The 23,941-nt window shown below is 45.3% G+C and overlaps 1 protein-coding gene across 3 annotated transcripts in view; it reads right to left on the bottom strand.

Annotated features, from left to right (window-relative positions):
* Positions 1 to 1,985: 1,985 nt before the first annotated feature.
* Positions 1,986 to 23,941, bottom strand: part of rangap1b (Ran GTPase activating protein 1b) — a 35,403-nt gene continuing 13,447 nt past the window's right edge. For 2 of the 3 annotated variants that reach the window (XM_084323597.1, XM_084323598.1), the window contains exons 7-16: positions 23,196 to 23,354; positions 22,521 to 22,634; positions 22,319 to 22,418; positions 21,644 to 21,728; positions 20,435 to 20,609; positions 9,576 to 9,659; positions 7,874 to 7,976; positions 7,490 to 7,578; positions 3,353 to 3,474; positions 1,986 to 2,223 (exon numbers count right to left, since the gene is read on the bottom strand). In XM_084323597.1, the coding sequence (XP_084179723.1) occupies positions 2,139 to 2,223; positions 3,353 to 3,474; positions 7,490 to 7,578; positions 7,874 to 7,976; positions 9,576 to 9,659; positions 20,435 to 20,609; positions 21,644 to 21,728; positions 22,319 to 22,418; positions 22,521 to 22,634; positions 23,196 to 23,354 (1,116 nt within the window). In that variant the 3' untranslated portion in view covers positions 1,986 to 2,138. The remainder of the gene's footprint in view (positions 2,224 to 3,352; positions 3,475 to 7,489; positions 7,579 to 7,873; positions 7,977 to 9,575; positions 9,660 to 20,434; positions 20,610 to 21,643; positions 21,729 to 22,318; positions 22,419 to 22,520; positions 22,635 to 23,195; positions 23,355 to 23,941) is intronic. The other variant, XM_084323599.1, reaches the window with a different exon arrangement.

The following is a 23,941-nucleotide window of genomic DNA, read 5'->3' on the forward strand; positions in this document are numbered from 1 at the left end:
ATGTTAATGCAATTATTAATAATACAAAGAGCCAGATGACAAGATGTATATTCCGTTTTCATATCCTATTTTCTCTACACGGTCAAACACAATAAGGACACATCAGAATATGAGGTAACATACAGCACAGTAGAAATGGCCTAATAACAGCTCCAGCAGGACTTTGCCTGTAAATTCCAACACAATGAAGTGTGCAACTCAGCAAAGAAAAAAAAGGTTTACAACTGATTATTGTAAAAATACAGTTGTAAAAAGGTTTACAACTGTATTCGCCCATTCGTTGCATACAAAAATATACACACGCTGAACCGTGGCGTCTTGGGTCCTGAGCTCTCTGCAGTGTTCGACTGTGTACACTACAGTGTAGGACAACACACACACACACACACACACACACACACACACACACACACAGAGACACAGACACACAGAGACACGCACACACACACACACATACTGTACATTCAGGTCCATAGGGGAGAAATGCTCATGCATGCAGCTCATTCCTGCTCACAGTCTGATGCACAGAGTCCTCTGACCTGGTTGAACCCTGCAGGACGAACAGCGATCACGTCTGTGGACCAGCCCTCCCCCCCAGCTTACCTCAGAAGGTCAAATTGACGGGGATTCCATAGGAATGCATCCCATGACACAACGTCAAAATACAAGACGAAATAAAACTGTGGGTTCTAGAGCGGTGGTTTTCAAACTATGGCTCGGTATCGCAAAAGAGTTACACAAGTGTTTACAATCTATGGTGTAGGTGCTTTCTGTCCCTTTTGACATGGATATTTTGGAAGCCCTCCTAGGAGGAAGGGATCATTATATTTTGTGTCAAAGTTCACCATCCCGTCTATGCTGTGTGTGTGTGTGTGGGGGGGGGGGGGGGTAGCAAAGAAGCATCCCTGTTTTTAGGGGTGGCGAACAAGCATCCTTATGTTTTTAGGGGTCACGAACAGACACCCTTATGTTTTTAGGGGTCCCGAACAGGCATCCTTGTGTTTTTAGGGGTCACGAACAGGCATCCTTATGTTTTTAGGGGTCGTAAACAGGCACCCTTGTGTTTTTAGGGGTCACGAACAGGCATCCTTATATTTTTAGGCGTCGCCAACAGGCACCCTTATGTTTTTAGGGGTCACGAACAGGCATCCTTATATTTTTAGGGGTCGCGAACAGGCACCCTTATGTTTTTAGCGGTCACAAACAGGCATCCTTGTGTTTTTAGGGGTCGCGAACAGGCACCCTTATGTTTTTAGGGGTCACAAACAGGCATCCTTGTGTTTTTAGGGGTCACAAACAGGCATCCTTGTGTTTTTAGGGGTCACAAACAGGCATCTATGTTTTTAGGGGGCAAACCAAAAAGGGTGAGAACCACTGCTCTTTAAAAAAAAATAAAAACAACATCATAAGATGCTGTTTTACCTTATAAAACTAAAACAACAAATCGCACATAAGATATGGTTTTCTCTTACCATAAAAACAACACACATAAGATACTGTTTTCTCTCTGACCATGGGACTCACAAGTGCTCTCAACAATATGCTGCAGTGCCCCCATATATTATGACCGATGTTGTTACTATTTAAGTTACAATCCATTTCTCCTCCCCCCCCCCATATTAACCCGTATGTTAACTACAATGTACATTCGTTAGTTATATAAATGTAATATAACATTTTCCCTTTTAAAATATTTTTTTCTTTCTTTCTTTTTATAAAAATAGAAGTAGCGGCACAAGTAGAAAAATAAAAACAAAAAAAAAGGCTAAAATCTGTCAAACTTCCGATTCGTTTTGATAACAACAACACACAGGTCTACGAGTTGGAGGTCGCTTTCCGTCTCCTCCGTCCCTTGCTCGAGTGAAGTGCTTCCATGTCGGTCGTGTTGATTACACAATGAGGAATGTCAATGCAGTGTGTGTGTGTGTGTGTTAGTATCCCTGTGTCGGAGGTTTGGTTCTGGCAGTGGTTGTGTTGAGTATGTGTGTATGTGTGTGTGTGTGTGTGTGTGTGTGTGTGTGTGTGTGTGTGTGTGTGTGTGTGTGTGTGTGTGTGTGTGGTTGGTTGTGTTGAGTGTGTGTGTGTGTGTGTGGTTGGTTGTGTTGAGTGTGTGGTTGGTTGTGTGGGGGCTGGTTGTTTCAGTGCTCCCCGCAGCGCTTCTCCTCCAGGGCGGACTGGAGGCGCTCTCTGGCACCGCTGCAGGACTTCAGAACCTTCCCGTTCCTGATGACAATGAGATGCGCACGAGAGAGAGAAGAGGGAACACAAAACAGCTTCATCAGAAAGAGAGAAGAAAGAGAGAGAGGTTTCACACAGTAACCACCAAATCCTGCACGGACTACAATGTATGATGTATATCGTGCCAGTTAGGGTACCTTGTGTATACTGCACCTTGTGTATACTGTTTACTTTTACTCTTAGTATATATTCAGATTCAAATTCCTTATTGCCTATATTTACTGTAATGTATAATATAACTGATAGGGCATACAGACCCTCATCTGCATCTTTATTTACACAGTTTATCTTTCTCATATTTTTATATTCAGAGTTAATTATTATATTGTTTACACTGTTTATTCTTTCTCATATTTTTATATTCAGAGTTAATTATATTGTTTACACAGTAAATATTTTCTCATATTATATTCAGATCAAATTGTATTGCCTATATTGATGTCTTTCTAATATTACCCTGCCCATACCTGTACCTCCTCCCCCCATGCTGCAATGATGCCCGAATTTCCCCAAGATGATCAATAAGATAAGATAAGATATTCCTTTATTGATCCCCTTGGGGAAATTCAGGAGAGGAGAGATTCAATAGAGGAATATCTTATCTTAATTTGAAGATCCTGGTCATCGTGCCAAGAGTGGCCGAGCAATAGGACTCGCAGCAAATACGGTATCACATGTGGATGTGTACAACTACATGAACATGATGTAGTGACCATTTGTATGTATGTAACAGTGTCATGTTTCTTGTGCTTTAATAGTGTCATGTGTGTCTTGTGTCCCTTGTTCTGTCTTGGATGTGTATAAGTGCAACTGTTTTCTGTATGCATGCCTTAAATTGCCCCTTGCGGGACTAATAATGTTTTTTTTTATTGAATTGAATCTCATAACTTGACAACAGGTTTCCATACTTTCTGTGCAATTCCAACAACTGATTATTGTAAAAATACAGTTGTAAAAAGGTTTACAACTGTATTCGCCCATTCGTTGCATACAAAAATATACACACGCTGAACCGTGGCGTCCTTGGGTCCTGAGCTCTCTGCAGTGTTCGACTGTGTACACTACAGTGTAGGACAACACACACACACACACACACACACACACACACACTTACTTAGAGAGGATGGTGTGCAGCAGACCAGCGCAGTCCTGGGGGAAGTAGTCTTGTTGGATGGCGTGTTCCAGACACAACAGCTGACCTGGGACCAGCGTGACCTTCTTGGCCTTTCTCTCGCCCTGAAATGCACAACAGCAACACTCATGTTAATACTTCCGGGAAGTTATTGCCTCATGCCACCCATTAAATCAATGTAATCGGTCACCTTGTTTGTAGAGCTATAACCATATTCTATATTATAGCTATGGATACAGTACCATAGTCATTTGACACTGGGTTTCTTCCGGTCAAGATGCAAAAAAGAAAAACATTTTCCATCCATACGTTCCCGTGTTATACCGTGGTGAATATAAGTATGGTTTTAGAGCGGTCTGGCATAATTCATGAAATGCTGTGTTATAGCCCTACACGTTGATTACATTGTAGGCGCTAGCGTTCCTCGCCTGAACCCGCTATTGTTCCGGATTCAAATCCACATTATCGGTATTATGTTCAATCATGAATGCATGAAAGGGGGGGGGTCGTTTCTGATTATTTGATCGGCAGTAACGGCATTCGCATTGAACACTAAAAACGGTTATCAGCCCGATCGCTATGAAAGCATTGCAGGATCAAGCTAGAATTGACGTCAAATCACCCTTACCTTTGGCCAGGAGTAATCCAAAAAGAATATTCCAATTTCTTGATCGCCATCTGGTAGATCCAATCCCCATTTTCGCGACGTTATAAACGGCCATAACATACAGATCTGGCATAGTTAACGGGCTTCGATGTAACCGGCAGAACTGTGCGCTTCCCAGAGAAGTAAAAATGAAATCCGAGACCTGGGGTCATTCCACAGCCCAGGATACAATGTTAGAAATGGTGCTTGATACCGCCGCCTGGTAGGATGCGGCCGGTACTGCACCTTCAGATTCCCACTATGCATTTTTCAGGCAACACACAGCTCCCTGAGATTGAATAGGGTATTCAAATCGGAAAAAAAAGGAAAAACGACCCAGAAACGAGAATCTTCATTTATGGCACTGAACGGTTAGGGCACAGAAACGAGAATCCTCGTTTTTGGCTATTAATGTGTTAAAGATGACATCACTGGTGGCCATATTCAACTCATTTACTCTCAAGAACTGTCAAACTAGAGGCGGCTGAGTGGCGCAGTGGGCAAGGCGCTCACCACTAACCCAGGATATGCTGGTATCGAGCCCAGCTCTCTGCGTTGCTACCGGCTTGGCCGGCCGTCATACTAACACAATTGGCAGTGTTAGAGGGTGGGAAAGCCGGTGGGTGGGGATTGGACGTTGTGAACAGCGACTCCTACAGGTCGATTGGGTGACGCCGGTACGGCGGAAACAGGAAGTATCGGGGGCAGCGTGAGCCTCACACACGTTACTCCTCACCACTGAGAGTTCGAGCTGTTGCGGTGAAAAGATGCGACAGGCTGCCTCCTCGTGTACCGGAAGGGACACGTGATGCAAGGCTTCTATCCTCACTACAGCCGACCAGTGGGAGGCATAGTCTAGCAACGTTCAAGACAGGGGAGGGAAGAATTGGAAATGCGAAATTGGGATGGGAGAAAAATAGAAAATGAGGAGAAAAAGTGGATAAAAAAAAGAACTGTCAAACTAAATTAATGTGTGCAAAAAAAAGTTTTTGAATGTGTGTGAGATTATGTGCAAAATAAATCTGCATTGTTGTCATTTTACTCAGTCTATTTTAGTTTACTAACTATTTTATTGCACTACACTATTGCATCATTTTACTCTGGGAGGTAGAGCAGTCGTCTGGTAATCGGGAGGTTCCCGGTTAGATTCCCGTTCCTCCCGGGCAGCATGTCGAAGTGTCCTTGAGCAAGACACTTAACCCCTAACTGCTCCCGATGAGCAGGTTGGCACCTTGCATGGTTGCCTCTGCCATTGGTGTGAATGTGTGAGTGAATGAATAAACAGTGTAAACAATATAATTAACTCTCTGAATATAAGGTTATAAGGAAAGATAGTTCAAGTTTCAAGTTTGTTTATTATTTGTCACAACAAAATACAGAATACTTTATGATGAAATGCTTGTTTCTGTAAACAGATAAACAGTGTAAACAATATAATTAACTGAATATAAAGGTGCAAGTGAGGGTGTAGTGAGCTAGTAGTGAGGGTGTAGTGGGCTAGTAGTGAGGGTGTAGTGAGCTAGTAGTGAGGGTGTAGTGAGCTAGTAGTGAGGGTGTAGTGAGCTAGTAGTGAGGGTGTAGTGAGCTAGTAGTGAGGGTGTAGTGAGCTAGTAGTGAGGGTGTAGTGAGCTAGTAGTGAGGGTGTAGTGAGGGTGTAGTGGGCTAGTAGTGAGGGTGTAGTGAGGGTGTAGTGGGCTAGTAGTGAGGGTGTAGTGAGCTAGTAGTAAGGGTGTAGTGAGCTAGTAGTGAGGGTGTAGTGAGGGTGTAGTGGGCTAGTAGTGAGGGTGTAGTGAGCTAGTAGTGAGGGTGTAGTGAGCTAGTAGTGAGGGTGTAGTGGGCTAGTAGTGAGGGTGTAGTGGGCTAGTAGTGAGGGTGTAGTGGGCTAGTAGTGAGCTAGTAGTGAGGCCAGGTGTAGTGAGCTAGTAGTGAGGGTAGTGGGCTAGTAGTGAGGGTGTAGTGAGCTAGTAATGAGGCCAGGTGTAGTGAGCTAGTAGTGAGGGTGTAGTGAGCTAGTAGTGAGGGTGTAGTGAGGGTGTAGTGAGCTAGTAGTGAGGGTGTAGTGAGCTAGTAGTGAGGGTGTAGTGAGCTAGTAGTGAGGGTGTAGTGAGCTAGTAGTGAGGGTGTAGTGAGCTAGTAGTGAGGGTGTAGTGAGCTAGTAGTGAGGGTGTAGTGAGCTAGTAGTGAGGGTGTAGTGAGCTAGTAGTGAGGGTGTAGTGGACTAGTAGTGAGCTAGTAGTGCGGGTGTAGTGAGCTAGTAGTGAGGGTGTAGTGAGGGTGCAGTGAGCTAGTAGTGAGGGTGTAGTGAGCTAGCAGTGAGGGTGTAGTGAGCTAGTAGTGAGGGTGTAGTGAGCTAGTAGTGAGGGTGTAGTGAGCTAGTAGTGAGGGTGTAGTGAGCTAGTAGTGAGGGTGTAGTGAGCTAGTAGTGAGGGTGTAGTGGACTAGTAGTGAGCTAGTAGTGCGGGTGTAGTGAGCTAGTAGTGAGGGTGTAGTGAGCTAGTAGTGAGGGTGTAGTGAGCTAGTAGTGAGGGTGTAGTGAGCTAGTAGTGAGGGTGTAGTGAGCTAGTAGTGAGGGTGTAGTGAGCTAGTAGTGAGGGTGTAGTGGACTAGTAGTGAGCTAGTAGTGCGGGTGTAGTGAGCTAGTAGTGAGGGTGTAGTGAGGGTGTAGTGAGCTAGTAGTGAGGGTGTAGTGAGCTAATAGTGAGGGTGTAGTGAGCTAGTAGTGAGGGTGTAGTGAGCTAGTAGTGAGGGTGTAGTGAGCTAGTAGTGAGGGTGTAGTGAGCTAGTAGTGAGCTTGTAGTGAGGGTGTAGTGAGCTAGTAGTGAGGGTGTAGTGAGCTAGTAGTGAGGGTGTAGTGAGCTAGTAGTGAGCTTGTAGTGAGGGTGTAGTGAGCTTGTAGTGAGCTAGTAGTGCGTTTGTAGTGAGGGTGTAGTGAGCTTGTAGTGAGGGTGTAGTGAGCTAGTAGTGAGCTAGTAGTGAGCTTGTAGTGAGCTAGTAGTGAGGGTGTAGTGAGCTTGTAGTGAGGGTGTAGTGAGCTTGTAGTGAGCTAGTAGTGAGCTTGTAGTGAGGGTGTAGTGAGCTTGTAGTGAGCTAGTAGTGAGCTTGTAGTGAGGGTGTAGTGAGCTTGTAGTGAGGGTGTAGTGAGCTAGTAGTGAGGGTGTAGTGAGCTAGTAGTGAGGGTGTAGTGAGGGTGTAGTGAGCTAATAGTGAGGGTGTAGTGGACTAGTAGTGAGCTAGTAGTGAGGGTGTAGTGAGCTAGTAGTGAGGGTGTAGTGAGGGTGTAGTGAGCTAGTAGTGAGCTAGTAGTGAGGGTGTAGTGAGCTAGTAGTGAGGGTGTAGTGAGCTAGTAGTGAGGGTGTAGTGAGCTAGTAGTGAGGGTGTAGTGAGCTAGTAGTGAGGGTGTAGTGAGGGTGTAGTGAGGGTGTAGTGAGCTAGTAGTGAGGGTGTGTAGTGGGCTGATGGTATAGGAGTGGTACCTTGAGGAGTCCCATCATGACCAGCAGAGAGGAGAGGAGACAGTAGGACTGGATGGAGGAGCCGGAGAACAGCTTCTTCAACATGGCGTCTACAGGATGGAGAGGAACGGGACTATGAATGAGAGGGAGTTGTGGAAGCATATGTGCGTCTATGCAGGTGGTGGCTGAGAGGAGGACAAGGAATAACTATACTGGAAAACTCCTCCCACCCCCTATATGAGGAGTTAGCCAGGATGAGGAGCACGTTCAGCCATAGACTTATCCCCCCCACCACAAACTTTCTTTCGTGCCAGTAGCCATCAGGCTCCAACCAATTCACTACAGTTCACTACTGTTATCACTATTATCACTATCACTTTGCTCTTTATTCTTGACTCGACTCACCGGTGGTCTCCAGGACGGCTCTCTGGGTCTCCAGTTCCTCGCTGTACACAGAGAAGATCTTCAGAAGGACATCTGCTGCCTTGTCTGGGTCCGACACCTCCACCTGACCAGAGGACAGAGTCATTTAACTCCCTTTCTCATCATCAACATAGCCTACGAAGAGACCAGAACCCACAATGCATTTCCTCTCCTCTCAATGCTCTTCCTACTCTCCCCTCGAGCTCTGAACCAGGAAGACGTACGTTCCTATCATCAAACGCAGCTCGCAAAGACATATTTCCAACTTTAAATATCCTAATGTATTATCACGAAAAGGTTATTACAATATTTACTTAGAACGACAAGCTCTATAGATCTATCGGTAGTACAGTACTTCGGTATATAACATAACAGCGTTGTCCCCAAGCATGTGCATCACACTCAAGTCTCAAGGAAAAAGTACAATGCCCATGTTCATCGCAACGATGATGCTGACCAAAGCAACAGTACGGCTCTGTGACTTCTGTGTTGGTTAGATGGACCATACTTGTAAGTAGTAGAAATTAGGGGTGTAACGGTACACAGAAGCCACGGTTCGGTACGTACCTCGGTATTGGTGTCACGGTTCGGTACGAATTCGGAACAGGAAAAAGAATATTTATAATAATTATTATATATTTATAATAATAATAATTATTATTATTATTATTATTATTAAATAGAATAATTTTCTATAGGCTTGCCGTGGTAGTCAGTGATACTGGTGTCATTCTGTGTTCAGGCATCCACTGAGTAAATTAATTGCCTACTGCCCCCATAACAACTTAGTTAAGTTTCACTTGTAGAGAGGATTTAACTGCACGTGAAGCCGAGACTGAAGACTAGAGAACAGATGACATGTTACACAACAATGGAGGGCAGAGGATTTATCAATATTTTGGATTTAAACACAGTAGCAGTTCAACTGGAGAGGAGCTCAGATGATCAGTCTGGAAAAGTATTGCTATTTTTTTTTCTTCGATCAGCTGTGAGTCCGCGGGAGAAGGTTGGCGTGTGTTGGCGAGTGAGTAGTGACACACCAACTTGGTGTGTGTCTGTGTGTGTGTCTTTCCCTTCGTTAACATTATTGGGCGAACAAGAAAACGAAAGAAAACTGTAAAAATTGTAATGACCCTGCTGTGTTACAAACATGATATAATTCATTCATGGTTAGGGACACCCGACACCTGTAAGGGGAGGGGAGGGAGGAGGAGAGAAACAGCCTGCAGTGCAGAGGGTCAGTGCATGTTGTTATTTGTTCTGTCCGATTGTCATCGTGCGTGCGTTTACAAGCTACAACGTTTTATTCATCATCTAAATTTGACAATACAAGCTTAATATTCAACGTTAAAGATCAATGTAAGCCAGTGTAAAGTAAATATATTGAGCATAGATTTGTAAAATGTGCAACCCTAGTTTCACCTAGTGGTATGACTATGAGACGTATTCTTCGTATGGCTGCACGTACCGCACCGTGGAGCCACGTACCGTAAATTCGCGGGACGAATACACGTACCGTTACACACCTAGTAGAAATGCATGGCAGGTTGTGGTCTTTTCGTACAAATATGTTGACACTAAGAAATCTATTTATTCCACTAGCCTGATCCTTTAATCACAACATCTACTCCCAAAAGAACAACATGAAAATATATTAGTGTTCAAAATGTTTTGCAGACTCCACCTGCTGTTGAAGACCGGCGCTCTTCTCTCCCAGATGAAGGAGTGTCTCAGCAGAGGGACAGTGGAGGAAAGACTCCACCTCCGGCTAGAAGACAGAAATCGGTCACAATAAGGGAACAGACTTCTTTGGTCCGTCGCGCCAAGTTATGAATGAATTAGTAGTACTATACTAGTAGTGTAGGAGCCATTTCATTTGATTTAATAGTTTTGACTAATGGTCCTCTATTAATTAGGGCCCAGCTGTGTGTAGAAGCGCGCCAGAAGAGAAACAGATTTTCAACCGCTCGCTCGCTCTACACACACACAGCGCACATTGAAAGAAAGACTTTGTTTAGAATCCTTTCAGTTTATTTGAACCCCTTTGCTGCGCCTGTTTGTTTTTAAACCTTTTAGTTCAAGTCTGGAGCCCGTTATTGTTTCGTTGTTTGCCCCCTTATTATTTGAAACTTTTACACAACTCCTTCCATAAAAGCAACCGGTTAGAATCCCTCAAGATGCAACAATCAACAACATCAAACAGTGAGTAACAAGACAGCCCAAGTCAAAGTGGTGTGAGCGCGTTAAAGACGTATCCTGGCTTAGATAGGCAAATTGGCCATACATTCAAGTTGAACATTTCTCTGATACGGACACAATTACTGGAATTGGATGGATCTAATGCAGGGGTCTCAAACTCACGGCCCAATTGCGGCCCGCTGGATATTTTGCGGCCCCCTACTTGACATCAAAGTTTAGTGTTAGTGCGGCCCGCGCGCAACTTTTTGCCGAGTCGTTGCGCGGGTTGGAAGTTTTATTTATTTTATCACTTGTAGGCTACCATGGCACAGGCTCATGACAGCAACGTTACGTTAGTGACTTGGTTGAAAACGTGATTCCGGAGTGATAAAGTGGAAAGAAATGCTCAAAATTCTCCGCTATCTCCTCTGCAAGCAGTGCTCTGTATGTCCGGCTGCACAGCCTCTCCTCCTGCTGGAACACAGCCTCTCCTCCTGCTGGAACACAGCCCCTCCTCCTGCTGGAACACAGCCTCTCCTCCTGCTGGAACACAGCCTCTCCTCCTGCTGGAACACAGCCTCTCCTCCTGCTGGAACACAGCCTCTCCTCCTGCTGGAACACAGCCTCTCCTCCTGCTAAAACACAGCCTCTCCTCCTGCTGGAACACAGCCTCTCCTCCTGCTGGAACACAGTTTATCTTCCTGCCTCTCCTCCTGCTGGAACACAGTCTCTCCTCCTGCTGGAACACAGTCTCTCCTCCTGCTGGAACACAGTCTCTCCTCCTGCTGGAACACAGCCTCTCCTCCTGCTGGAACACAGTCTCTCCTCCTGCTGGAACACAGTCTCTCCTCCTGCTGGAACACAGTCTCTCCTCCTGCTGGAACACAGCCTCTCCTCCTGCTGGAACACAGCCTCTCCTCCTGCTGGAACACAGCCTCTCCTCCTGCTGGAACACAGCCTCTCCTCCTGCTGGAACACAGCCTCTCCTCCTGCTGGAACACAGTCTCTCCTCCTGCTGGAACACAGTCTCTCCTCCTGCTGGAACACAGCCTCTCCTCCTGCTGGAACACAGCCTCTCCTCCTGCTGGAACACAGCCTCTCCTCCTGCTGGAACACAGCCTCTCCTCCTGCTGGAACACAGCCTCTCCTCCTGCTGGAACACAGTCTCTCCTCCTGCTGGAACACAGCCTCTCCTCCTGCTGGAACACAGCCTCTCCTCCTGCTGGAACACAGCCTCTCATCCTGCTGGAACACAGTCTCTCCTCCTGCTGGAACACAGCCTCTCCTCCTGCTGGAACACAGCCTCTCCTCCTGCTGGAACACAGTCTCTCCTCCTGCTGGAACACAGTCTCTCCTCCTGCTGGAACACAGTCTCTCCTCCTGCTGGAACACAGTCTCTCCTCCTGCTGGAACACAGTCTCTCCTCCTGCTGGAACACAGCCCCTCCTCCTGCTGGAACACAGCCTCTCCTCCTGCTGGAACACAGCCTCTCCTCCTGCTGGAACACAGCCTCTCCTCCTGCTGGAACACAGCCCCTCCTCCTGCTGGAACACAGCCTCTCCTCCTGCTGGAACACAGCCCCTCCTCCTGCTGGAACACAGTCTCTCCTCCTGCTGGAACACAGCCTCTCCTCCTGCTGGAACACAGCCTCTCCTCCTGCTGGAACACAGTCTCTCCTCCTGCTGGAACACAGTCTCTCCTCCTGCTGGAACACAGTCTCTCCTCCTGCTGGAACACAGCCTCTCCTCCTGCTGGAACACAGTCTCTCCTCCTGCTGGAACACAGCCCCTCCTCCTGCTCGAACACAGCCTCTCCTCCTGCTGGAACACAGCCTCTCCTCCTGCTGGAACACAGTCTCTCCTCCTGCTGGAACACAGCCTCTCCTCCTGCTGGAACACAGTCTCTCCTCCTGCTGGAACACAGTCTCTCCTCCTGCTGGAACACAGTCGCTCCTCCTGCTGGAACACAGTCTCTCCTCCTGCTGGAACACAGCCCCTCCTCCTGCTGGAACACAGTCTCTCCTCCTGCTGGAACACAGCCTCTCCTCCTGCTGGAACACAGTCTCTCCTCCTGCTGGAACACAGCCTCTCCTCCTGCTGGAACACAGCCTCTCCTCCTGCTGGAACACAGCCTCTCCTCCTGCTGGAACACAGCCTCTCCTCCTGCTGGAACACAGCCTCTCCTCCTGCTGGAACACAGTCTCTCCTCCTGCTGGAACACAGTCTCTCCTCCTGCTGGAACACAGCCTCTCCTCCTGCTGGAACACAGTCTCTCCTCCTGCTGGAATACAGCCTCTCCTCCTGCTGGAACACAGTCTCTCCTCCTGCTGGAACACAGCCTCTCCTCCTGCTGGAACACAGCCTCTCCTCCTGCTGGAACACAGCCTCTCCTCCTGCTGAAACACAGCCTCTCCTCCTGCTGGAACACAGCCTCTCCTCCTGCTGGAACACAGCCCCTCCTCCTGCTGGAACACAGTCTCTCCTCCTGCTGGAACACAGTCTCTCCTCCTGCTGGAACACAGCCTCTCCTCCTGCTGGAACACAGCCTCTCCTCCTCCTCCTGTCTGTGTATGTCTGACTACTCTGCTCTGGTCCAATCACATTCAGCGTCCCGTCAGCGTTGTTTCCCCCCACCCACAGTCTGCGAATCAGAGACAGAGTAGGGCTGGTCTTCACGGAATGCGTGTCGTCTCTTTCAATGGTCCGAGTCAGAGCGAGAGTTGACAGCGCATCTACAGGTAGTTTCATCTGCAGGCACTGTAGCTAGTAACCTCGTTCCCAGTTTTATCTCTGTGAGATAAATGTAGCTAGTAGCCTAGTTTCGCCAGCAGGCAGCTAGTAGAAAAATATGGCATGTTCAAAGATGGCCAGTAAAAGAAAAGTCGACAGTGAAAATCGCTGCAATTCAAAGGTGGACTGAAAGATATGCGTGCATCCTCCCAGCACCAAACCAATGTGCCTAATATGCCAAGAAATGGTAGCTCTTGTGAAGAGTGGCAATTTGAAACGCCACTAGGAAACAAAACAGTTATTTTTATGCAACCTTTCCTCAAAATTCAGTGCTAAGAACCACACAAATAAATGGAATGAAATCATCATATCAAGCTGCAAGCAGAATTATTGTTAAATCTATGTCACAACGAGAAAAAGCAACCAAGTCCTCACTCAGTGGCATGGGTTTTGGCTAAACACAAGAAGCCATTCTCTGATGCATACATAATAAATAATGTATGACTGAAGTGGAGACCATGTTTTAAGGCAAACAAAAGCAAATCTTCCCCAGATCGCACAGCAACCAGAATAACTGAAATACTGGCTGGTGATTTGATTAAACAGCTTTGTGATAGAATAAAAAGCATTTCCATAGCTGTGGATGAGTCCACTGACACCACTGAGAAGCCTATGTTCATGTTCTGAAATGTTATGATTGAGAAGATTGGATCAGTTGTACTTTTTTTTTGGAATATCCTGAAGCTGTGATTGTGACTGAAGTTACCGCCATTCACACTTCTGATAAAGGCAGGGTGCGATCCACGAGGGGAGCTCGGTGAGCCATAGCTCCCTTAGATCAGACATCAGCTCACCTGAATACATGATTTGTGAATCTTTGGGGGGTCTCTAAATTACTGAAAATAAATGCTATTTTGATGTATAAATGATTTCCGCACAAATTCACCGTAATAGACAATATGCGGGCGGCACTGCAGATATACCCTACTCGTAATACGCATGGAACATGCATGCTATTCTTGCGTTCACCATTCGGAGCGTGGCGGCGCTGCACTGCAGTCTGCACTCTGCAGGCACAAATAGACACATCCAGGATAATGTCGAAAGTTTTTCTAACCAATTTTGATTTTACAAAGAAGACGAAGCAACTTGCTGCGGGACTACTTCTGTGACATGCAGATTTTGAGAATTGGGCAGACCATCAGGACAGGACAGGTCGGGTGGCGATAATGTTGCATTTTTTTACTACTGGAGATGAGGAGTGACTTTTAATAAAACTGCAAGAAAAACAATGTAATTCTCTCTCTCTCTCTCTCGTCTCTCTCTCTCTCTCTCTCTCTCTCTCTCTCTCTCTCTCCTCTCTCTCTCTCTCTCTCTCTCTCTCTCTCTCTCTCTCTCTCTCTCTCTCTCTCTCTCTTCTCTCTCTCTCTCATTCTCTCTCTCTCTCTCTCTCTCTCTCTCTCTCTCTCTCTCTCTCTCTCTCTCTCTCTCTCTCTCTCTCTCTCTCTCTCTCTCTCTCTCTCTCTCTCTCCTCTCTCTCTCTCTCTCTCTCTCTCTCTCTCTCTCTCCGCGGCAGTGCAGTGAGCTGGACTCTCTCTCTTTCTCTCTCGCGGGCGTCTCTCTCTCTCTCTTTCCGCGGGCGTCTCTCTCTCTCTCGCGGGCGTCTCTCTCTCTCTCCCCCCCCCCCTCTCCCTCTCTCTCTCTCTCTCTCTCTCTCTGCGGGCGGGGCGTCTCTCTCTCTCTCTCTCGGCAGTTGCGAGACTCAGGAAACGCTCTGATTTTTTTTTTGCGCCTGACCAACCCCCCCCCCCCCTCCCCCAAAGATCCTGATATGGATCGCACACTGGATAAGGTGTTAATTTGCCTGTGGTTGAGGGAAAAAGACAAGTGAAACCCACACAACGGCACTTGAGGCTAATTATGCAAAGAAATGTAATGCAAGAAAAGCTAAACTTGGACAACTCACAAGCAAAAAAAAGTGTTACAAGCACTTATGGTTGATTACAGAAATGTTGAATTGGTTAAGCAAGAATACAATGATTTAATTCTAAAACAAATCACTTCAAATCACTTCACAAATCAGTACAGCAGCTATTATCAGAAGAGGAAGCTGCAGGTGACCAAGAGCAGTGGTACATGCCTAAGTTCAAAAACATATGTGAATTTCATGATGAAGATGTAGAATGGATAAATAATGCCCCTGCAGCTATGGCACAAAAAGCCACCAGAAGTGACACCAGAAGTGACAACAGCACTTAGTGGGAAATCATGTTTCAGTTGGCATGATAAGTAGAAAGCCGAAAAGCACTTCAAGCACCTTAGCATTAAGACAGGCAGAGGCCAAACGAGACGCTTTAGAATAGCCACACATGCTGCTTATCTCAAGCAAAGGCAAGCATTTGAATTACAGGAGGCAAAGCAAAAAAGGAAGCATTTGAATTGGAAGTGGAAATTGCAGCTGCTGATGCCAGGTTAAAAGTACTGGATGTTACTAAACATGTAGACACCAAGTTTGATGTTAACCCCTTAATCCACATCAATGAATATTTTGCCTCAATGCAATCCTTACCAGTGAGTAGACAGCCAGAAGGTTAATTATGGATTGGATGATGAAGAGGAAGATGATGACTATGAAGAGGATGATGAGGCTGAAAGGGATGATGATGATGATGAAAATTAAGAATTTGAAGGAGCAGCTTCCCATCCACCACTGAGACAAAGGTCTCAACATGCCCCTAGTGGCCAATTACGGCAGCCACAGAAACAAATGGCTCAGCAGCCTACAAGGTCACGAATGCCTGTTGCTCACCAACAACCTCAACAGCCTAACTCAAACCTTGGCTTGCAAGATGGTGCTCAGGTTAATGTTCAACCAGGCAGCGCCATGATGGACATTTTGAGAAAACAAAATGAAATCACAGAAATGTTAATTCAAGAACAGAGGTTCTCACTCTTGCCTTCTAGAGAGCTTCCTGTTTTTAAAGGTGATCCATTAAGTTATGTCTCTTTCATTAGTACATTTGAACATTGTGTAGAAAGCAAGACAAGTAACAACAGAGATCGACTGCTCTTTCTTGAACAGTTTACAGATGGAGAACCAAAGGCAATTGTGAGAAGCTGCCTTCACATGGATTCCCGAAAAGGCTATGTGAAAGCAAAACGGCTGCTACGCAAACATTTTGGGAATGAGGTTCTCATTGCTGCTGCCTATCAGGAACAAATTCTGAATTGGGATGCAATCCGATCAGAAGATGGTAAAGCCTTACACAAATACTCACTCTTCTTGAAAACATGCTGCAATGCTATGAGCAATAATGAAATTCTGCAAGACATGAACAATCCTGTCTTATCAAAACTGCCATTCAAGCACAGAGAGAGGTGGAGGACAGTAGCATATGGTTACTATGAGCGTACACACAGAAGAGCTAAGTTCCCACAACTTGTAAATTTCATTGAAAGGCAAGCAAACATTGCAATTGATCCCCTCTTTGGAGAAATACAAGACACAAAACCGAAAGACAAGAGGACAATCCCTTCTCCCCGAAATAGTATTTTGAAATCTGTACCAGTTTCATCATACACTAAAAGCAATTATAAGAGAAGTTTTGCCACAGTAACAGAATCCTCAGAACCAAAGTCACAGTCGAGCACAAGCAGCTCTGCAGCCGTGCAAAAGAAAACATGTTTATTTTGCAAAGAAAACCAGAGCACAGACCTGTGCAAGAAATTGGATAAGAAAATACACAAAGACAAAGTTGAGTTCTTTAAAGTAAATGGTTTATGTTTCGGTTGTGTGACTCAGGGTCACATGAGTAAGGACTGTAAAAGACGTGTGACTTGAGGGCGGCTAGGTGGTGTAGTGGGCAAGGCACTCGCCACCAGTGTGGAGACGCTAGGATTTGCGTGTTCGAATCCAGCTCTCCACATTGTTTTCAGTTTAGCTGGTCGTCCGCAGTAATACACATTGGCCGTATTACGGGGAGGGAAAACTGAAGGGTGGGGATCGAACGTTGTGAACAAGCGACTCCTACAAGTCGGTTGGTGCGCCTGCGCAGTAGAATCAGGAAGTGTCGGGGGCAGCGTGAGCCTCCCACGCGTTACTCCTCGACACTGAGAGATCGAGCTGCGCAGGTGAAAAGATGCGACTGCTGTTACCTCAAGTACCGGAGGGGACTTGTGCTATGTATGACTTAGTCCACATTGCAGCCGGCTTGTGGGAGGCAAGAAACAGCGTTCGTGACAGGGGAGGGTTGAATTGGATGATGCGAAATTGGGATGGGAGAAAATATATAGAAAAATGGGAGAAAAAAGTGGATAAAAAAAAGACGTGTGACTTGTAAAATATGCACAAAGAAGCATTCTACTGTGTTGCACATTGAATTAAAAAAAGATACAAGTCAAACTAGTCCAAGCACCGATAGCACGTCAGTGGGCAGTGCATTAGTCACCATGAAAAGGCCTATCCATACCGGTGACCAACAAAAACTGTCAATTGTTCCTGTGCAAGTCAAGTTGTCAAATTCTAAATCAGGTACTTCAAACGTACGCTTTCCTTGATCCAGGAAGCACTGGAACCTTCTGTACTGAAGCTTTAAGGAAGCAACTGAATGCTAAAGCGACACCAACTCGAATCCTACTTCGTACTCTAGGACAAGAAAAGGTCATAAGTATTAACAGAATCAATGGGCTGGAAGTGTCAAGTCTTGAAGGAGATAATTTCCTAAAACTGACACCACTCTATACTCAAACAGAAATTCCTGTAACCAAGCAGCAAATTCCCACTCAGGTTGATGTGCAAGAATGGAACTACCTAAAAGAGGTTAAGTTGCCATATATTGATGCAGATATTGGACTCCTGATTGGTAATGATGCAGCTAAGTTTATGGAACCTTGGGCAGTAATTAATAGCAAGGGTAATGGGCCCTACGCTGTAAAGACAAGACTTGGAAGGGTGGTTAATGGGCTTCTACACGAACCCACAACAAGCCATAAGCAGCCAACCCATATTTTCGGCAATCGCATATCAATAATACATTTGAATGACCTCATGATCCAAAAAAGGAAATTCAAGAAGGATCCGGAGTTTCACAAAGAGTACACTGACTTTCTTGAAAGTGTCATTCAAAAGGGACACTCTGAAGCTGGTACTTACCTCACCATGGAGTATGCCACCCAAAGAAACGCAAACTGAGTGTAATCATGGCAAAGGCAAGAGACGCCCCCTTGAAACGGGTTGCAATACCCAGAATGGAACTTACTGCTGCAGTACTAGCAGTGAAAGTGAACAGGAATGTGGAGGAAGATATATTCAGAATCCAAGTGAACACCAAGATCAAGCCTGCAGACCATGTGTCCCGAGGTCTTACAGCTGATGCATTTTTAAAGTGTGAAAACTGGAAGAAGGGACCAGACTTCCTACAGGAAAAGGAAGAGACATGGCCTAACTTACCTGCTGATCTCACCCCCATACCAGCCGACGATCCGGAAGTCAAAAGAGAGAAGGTTACAGTCAATACCATTCAGATGACAGATCAAGAACCTACTAGCACTCTCATACACCACTACTCAAGTTTCTACAAATTGAAAAGAGTTGTAGCATGGATGCTGTATTTGAGAACTCACCTTTTGCAGTTGAGTAGAAAAAGGAAAGATCTGATGCAAATTCAAGAACCAGACGCAGACAAACAACGACAGACAATTGAAGTAGAGATGAAAAAATTCAAAAACACTGTAAAGGCACACAACCTCTCTCTGGATGAACTGGACATTTCAGAGATAGCCGTTGTACAATTCTGTCAAAACCAAGGATTTCAAGAGGAAATCAAAACATTGCAGAAAGGAAGTTTGAACGTGCAGAAACACAGTTCAATCTACAAGCTTGATCCCAAACTTGAAAACGAAGCCATAAGAGTGGGTGGGAGATTAAGCAGAGCAGCCATGCCAGAAGATGCAAAGCACCCTGCTATCCTCCCAAAATACCATGTGTATGCAAAGTGCCATTGGAGACAAGTACAGTACCTGTCAGATCTATTTTGCACCAGATGGATAAAAGAATACCTACCTCTTATGAATGTACATCAAAAATGGAACCGCATCCGCAGGAACTTTGAAAAGGAAGACATTGTGATCATAGCTGACACGAATGCGCCAAGAGGATCATGGATGTTGGCTAGAGTCCTGGAAACAATGCCAGACTCAAGAGGACTTGTGAGAAGTGTGCGTCTTCAGACAAAAACAAGTGTACTTGAAAGGCCCATCAGCAAGATTTGCCTGCTGGTGCCAAACTCAAGTTAGGGATTCAGACAGGCCTATATACACCATGCCGGTTTCCCACCTCACAAGTATTTATTTTTGTTTTGAACATTTTGTATGGCTCCAGTTTTTAGATTTTGTATTGTTATTAGAGCCTGCCCATAACAATAGGGTCCGGTTATGTAGGAGCCATTTCATTTGATTTAATAGTTTTGACCAAATGGCGCCCCCATTGGTCGCCTCGAAAAATGGCACCATGGTCCTCTATTAATTAGGGCCCAGCTGTGTGTAGAAGCGCGCCAGAAGAGAAACAGATTTTCAACCGCTCGCTCGCTCTACACACACACAGCGCACATTGAAAGAAAGACTTTGTTTAGAATCCTTTCAGTTTATTTGAACCCCTTTGCTGCGCCTGTTTGTTTTGAAACCTTTTAGTTCAAGTCTGGAGCCTGTTATTGTTTCGTTGTTTGCCCCCTTATTATTTGAAACATTTACACAACTCCTTCCATAAAAGCAACCGGTTCAAATCCCTCAAGATGCAACAATCAACAACATCAAACAGTGAGTAACAAGACAGCCCAAGTCAAAGTGGTGTGAGCGCGTTCAAGACGTATCCTGGCTTAGATAGGCAAATTGGCCATACAAGTAGTACTATTAATATATTTTATATCCAGTCTAATCACCTGTCTATTGTATATTACTGTTACATTTGCCAAACCTCTTTTCATTGTACTGTAGAATACATTTATGACAATCAATTATTTTGATGTTTTGAAAAGTCAAACGCGGCTGGTTTGAGTACAGCGAGTGTGAACACGATCTAGCAATGCGTTTAGTAACAGCTGATTGTAGTTGGTTTGATATTCGTGTGTACGGTAGCCGGTAGGTAATATGTCTTATTACATGGCGTTTTCACATTCGCCGAAATGCTTGCTTGTGATTGGTCAATAGCGCTCGTCAGAGGTCCGATATTACTCGATAACGGACCTCTGTGGAACAATAATGACCGCTGTGCGCAGCTGTTCGCAATCAAGCCCCACTGACACACACTGTTTCAGTGCAATTAGACACACCTGCCGGCGATAATAATAATCACTTTATTTGGGCTGACAGAGCCACAGAACAACTGCGTCTGCATTTGATCTCGTCTTGTCGATTTTGTCAAATGAATTAGGTATATTGTTAGTAAGTTAGCCATGTAATAAGCGGGATAATGTATAGCTATACTCTGTTATCATCGCAAAATAATTGACCTTCACTGACGTTTAAAACACCTTGCCGAGGCGGCTCGGTATTTTAAACTCCGTGTCGGTCAATTATTTTGCGACAATGACCTCGTAGCTATACATTATCCCTTACATATTCTCTTGACACTGGGTCTTACTGCGATCTGTGGTCTCACAGGGCTGCTGTCTTTGCTCGCCACGCCGTTCTGCTTCGTCTCTTCGCAGTCCTCTTCCTCGTCTCCATCTTCTTCCACTCCATTCTCGTCATCCTCATCTTCCTCTGCATCTTCATCATCATCGTCATCATCGTCATCAGGCTCTCCCTCGTCATCGCTGCAGAACGAGCATGTTAGCGGTTCAGAAACGAATAGATCTCATCTTGGGTTTCACATCCAACACACAAGCCTATAAACAATATTAGTTTGTATAAAAGGAACTTGGCTAAAGCGTCAGTAAATGGAACACTGTCACCAAAAGTAAATAAATAAAAATGAAATAATATATATATATATTTTTTTATATATATAAAATCGGTGGTAGAGTAATATTTATTTAAATGGCATATTCCATATCCTGAGATGATCTACAACATTCAAATGTTTTAGTGGCGAAATAAAGAAATAATCATTTTGTTACAGCAACTTCCTGTAATCACTTTACTAATCCATTATAATCGATCGTGGGAAAACGGCCTTTTGAGCCGCTGAGAGGATTGTAAACAGCAGCTTTGGCCGCATTGAGTTCTTAATAGGTGACGGCGCACCCATCGCCTTCTGGTTAAAAACCCAAAAGCACCAAAACTGAAAGAATAATCAGATTTCACACGGTTGTAGAGATTTAGATGCAAAAATCTTGTCGTTGGCTCCTATTGGGGATTAGCCATTTGAATGAAAAACGCAGACGCCATTTTGACAGGCATTTCTCCAACGAATCATCAAACAACAAACACCATTGTGTGCGCACAGGGGTTGACTACAATCCGAGTGGTTGTTTGTTCTACCAGTTGAAAGTATCGCCTGGGACTGAGGGAAGGAGTCAAAACTGCGTTCCGAGTAGCGTTGTGGGCGGAGCTCCCGTTTGATTACATTAAACTGCGTTCTGAATAGCGATGTGGGCGGAGCTACCGTTTGATTACATTAAACTGCGCTGAGTAGCGCTGTGGGCGGAGCTCCCGTTTGATTACATTAAACTGCGCTCTGAATAGCGTTGTGGGCGGAGCTCTCGTTTGATTACATTAAATTGCGTTCTGAATAGCGTTGTGGGCGGAGCTCCCATTTGATTACATTAAACTGCGTTCTGAATAGCATTGTGGGCGGAGCTCCTGTTTGATTACATCACGGCAGAAGGTTTCACCTCGCCGACGTTACCTGAGAGAGGACAGCATGTCTCCCACCTCCAGGTCCTCCATGGCCTCCCGCAAGGCCTCACATCCCTCCTCCCCCAGACAGTTACCTGCAGGAGACACTAGCTATATCACATACAGTATCACAAGACCAAAGCAGGCAACGTTCCATAGAAATACCCTCTGCTTATTATCAAGTCATGTGAATATTTCTGTTGTGGGCAAACGGACAGCGCTGTCCTAGATCTATTCGGGCTGTCAATCATCCCTAAGAATACCATTTGGATATGAATAGGGTGAAATGAGGCACATTTTTATGAAATTCGAACATTAGAGATAAAATGTACATTATTACAGGCGTAAAATGCTTACAATTAACATGTTTATTGTCTGTTGTATTTGCTACTATGAATAGTACCAGTAGGAAACTGTCATCAGGCATTGGGCTGTGCTTTGTAATACCCTGTTATTGGCTTGTATTGCATGTACATCTTTTAAAAATAATAAAAGGGACAGGAACCAGAGATATGTTTTCAATGTTGTTTTTTGTTTGTTTTTTTAAATGTACATTCAAATGGGAGTCCGGTATTCAAATTAGTATTGTTTTGAATTTAATTCAAATATATTCTGACAGACAGCCCGGTAGCCCTTAGGAAATCCTGTCCTGCGGATCAGAAGGTTAGTGACCAGCTGGCTTTACCGTTCAGATCCAGCTTCTCCATGTGAGGCTTCTCCCTGACGGCCTGAGCCACGACCAGAGCGGCAGCCTGGGTGACCTCCCCGAACGACAGGTTCAGGTCCTGAAGACCAAGCACACGAGAGGTGAGAGGCGGCGAGACGAGCGTGCAAACGACGCAGACACGCTTGTACGAGACAACTGTGGACTTATGGTGTAAACTCACCTTGAGAACGGGCAGGCCCTCCCTCAGGACGGCGGAGAGGGCGATGGCTCCCTCGGAGCGCACCAGACAGTCGCCGAAGTTGATCACCTGGATGTTACGCAAGAGCCTCAGGCCCTGGAGGACACATGAGTCAGCAAATAAATAATTAAATAAAAATAATAAAACGTTTTGTTTCTGTACACGGAACCACAATAGACACAAATAATAGCCTGGTTGAGTATCCACCGTATTTGAGAGAAATGTGTTGAAATGCAACCGGAACAGGCAGGTTAAATTTAAGACCCTTTTAATACCACAGCAAAATCAAAACCAATTTCACGACCATACTAGCTTTTGCTTTAAAAAATAATAAAAAATAAGCGACACTGAACTGGCCCATACAAGCTCTCGTCAGATGCACCAAGCTCCCGGTAGCCCTGCAAAAAACAACGACTTGAATACAGAAACCTTTCATATATTTCATATAATTTCATTCGGGCTGCCCCCTAAACATGTTATACCTGTTGGGATAAATAAAATGTAAGACTTTTTAATACCTCTTCAGGCCTTAAATTGAAAATTATGACTGTAAGACATTTTAAGATACCCTGCGGAAATGTGTCTGGGCTCGTAACAGCACCAGCAGCAGAGGCCGGGGTGAGAATAACACCACGGTATGTAGATAAGAGGCCCCACCTGTGCCATGGCGAGGGCCCCTTTCTTGGTGAAGGTGTTGTCGTTGAGGTTGAGGACGCGGAGGTCTGGGTTGTGCTGCATGGCCGAGGCCAGGGCTGTTATACCCGGGTGGTTGATGCCATTCTGGGGCATGTGAACCTCCTCCAGGCTGCCCATCAACTGAGGAACGGAGACACGGAGGAAGAGAGGACAGAAGAGGTTAGACCCTCCATACATACAGACCCTCACCTGCACCTTTGTTTACACTGTTTATTTTTCTCATGTCTTCATATTCAGAGTAAATTATATTGTTTACACCGTTTCTTTTTCTCATGTCTTTATATTCAGAGTAAATTATATTGTTTACACGGTTTATTTTCCCCACTTCTTTATATTCAGGGTTAATTATATTGTTTACACTGTCTATTGCTCTCGTATTTCTATATTCAGATGCCTATATTCATGTCTTTCTACTATTACCCGGCCCATACCTGTACCTCCCCCCCCCCATGCCGCTATGACGCCCAGATTTCCCCAAGGGGATCAATAAAGGAATATCTTATCTTAGCTGACACAACAAGCTGCATAAGGTGAACTTAATGACAATCTTCAAAGTTATTAAACACTAGAGAGGGATCGACACCACTGTGTCAGTGATACCAGGGCTGACCTCTGCTGGGCCACCACTCCATGGCTCAGGAAAAGGATTTGGGTTAAATAAATAAATAAGAGAAACCAGACGAGGCCCGCTGGTGCTTTCTACACGA

This window comes from Notolepis coatsorum, assembly GCF_963971535.1.
Source record: "Notolepis coatsorum genome assembly, chromosome: 10".
Classification (NCBI taxonomy): domain Eukaryota; kingdom Metazoa; phylum Chordata; class Actinopteri; order Aulopiformes; family Paralepididae; genus Notolepis; species Notolepis coatsorum.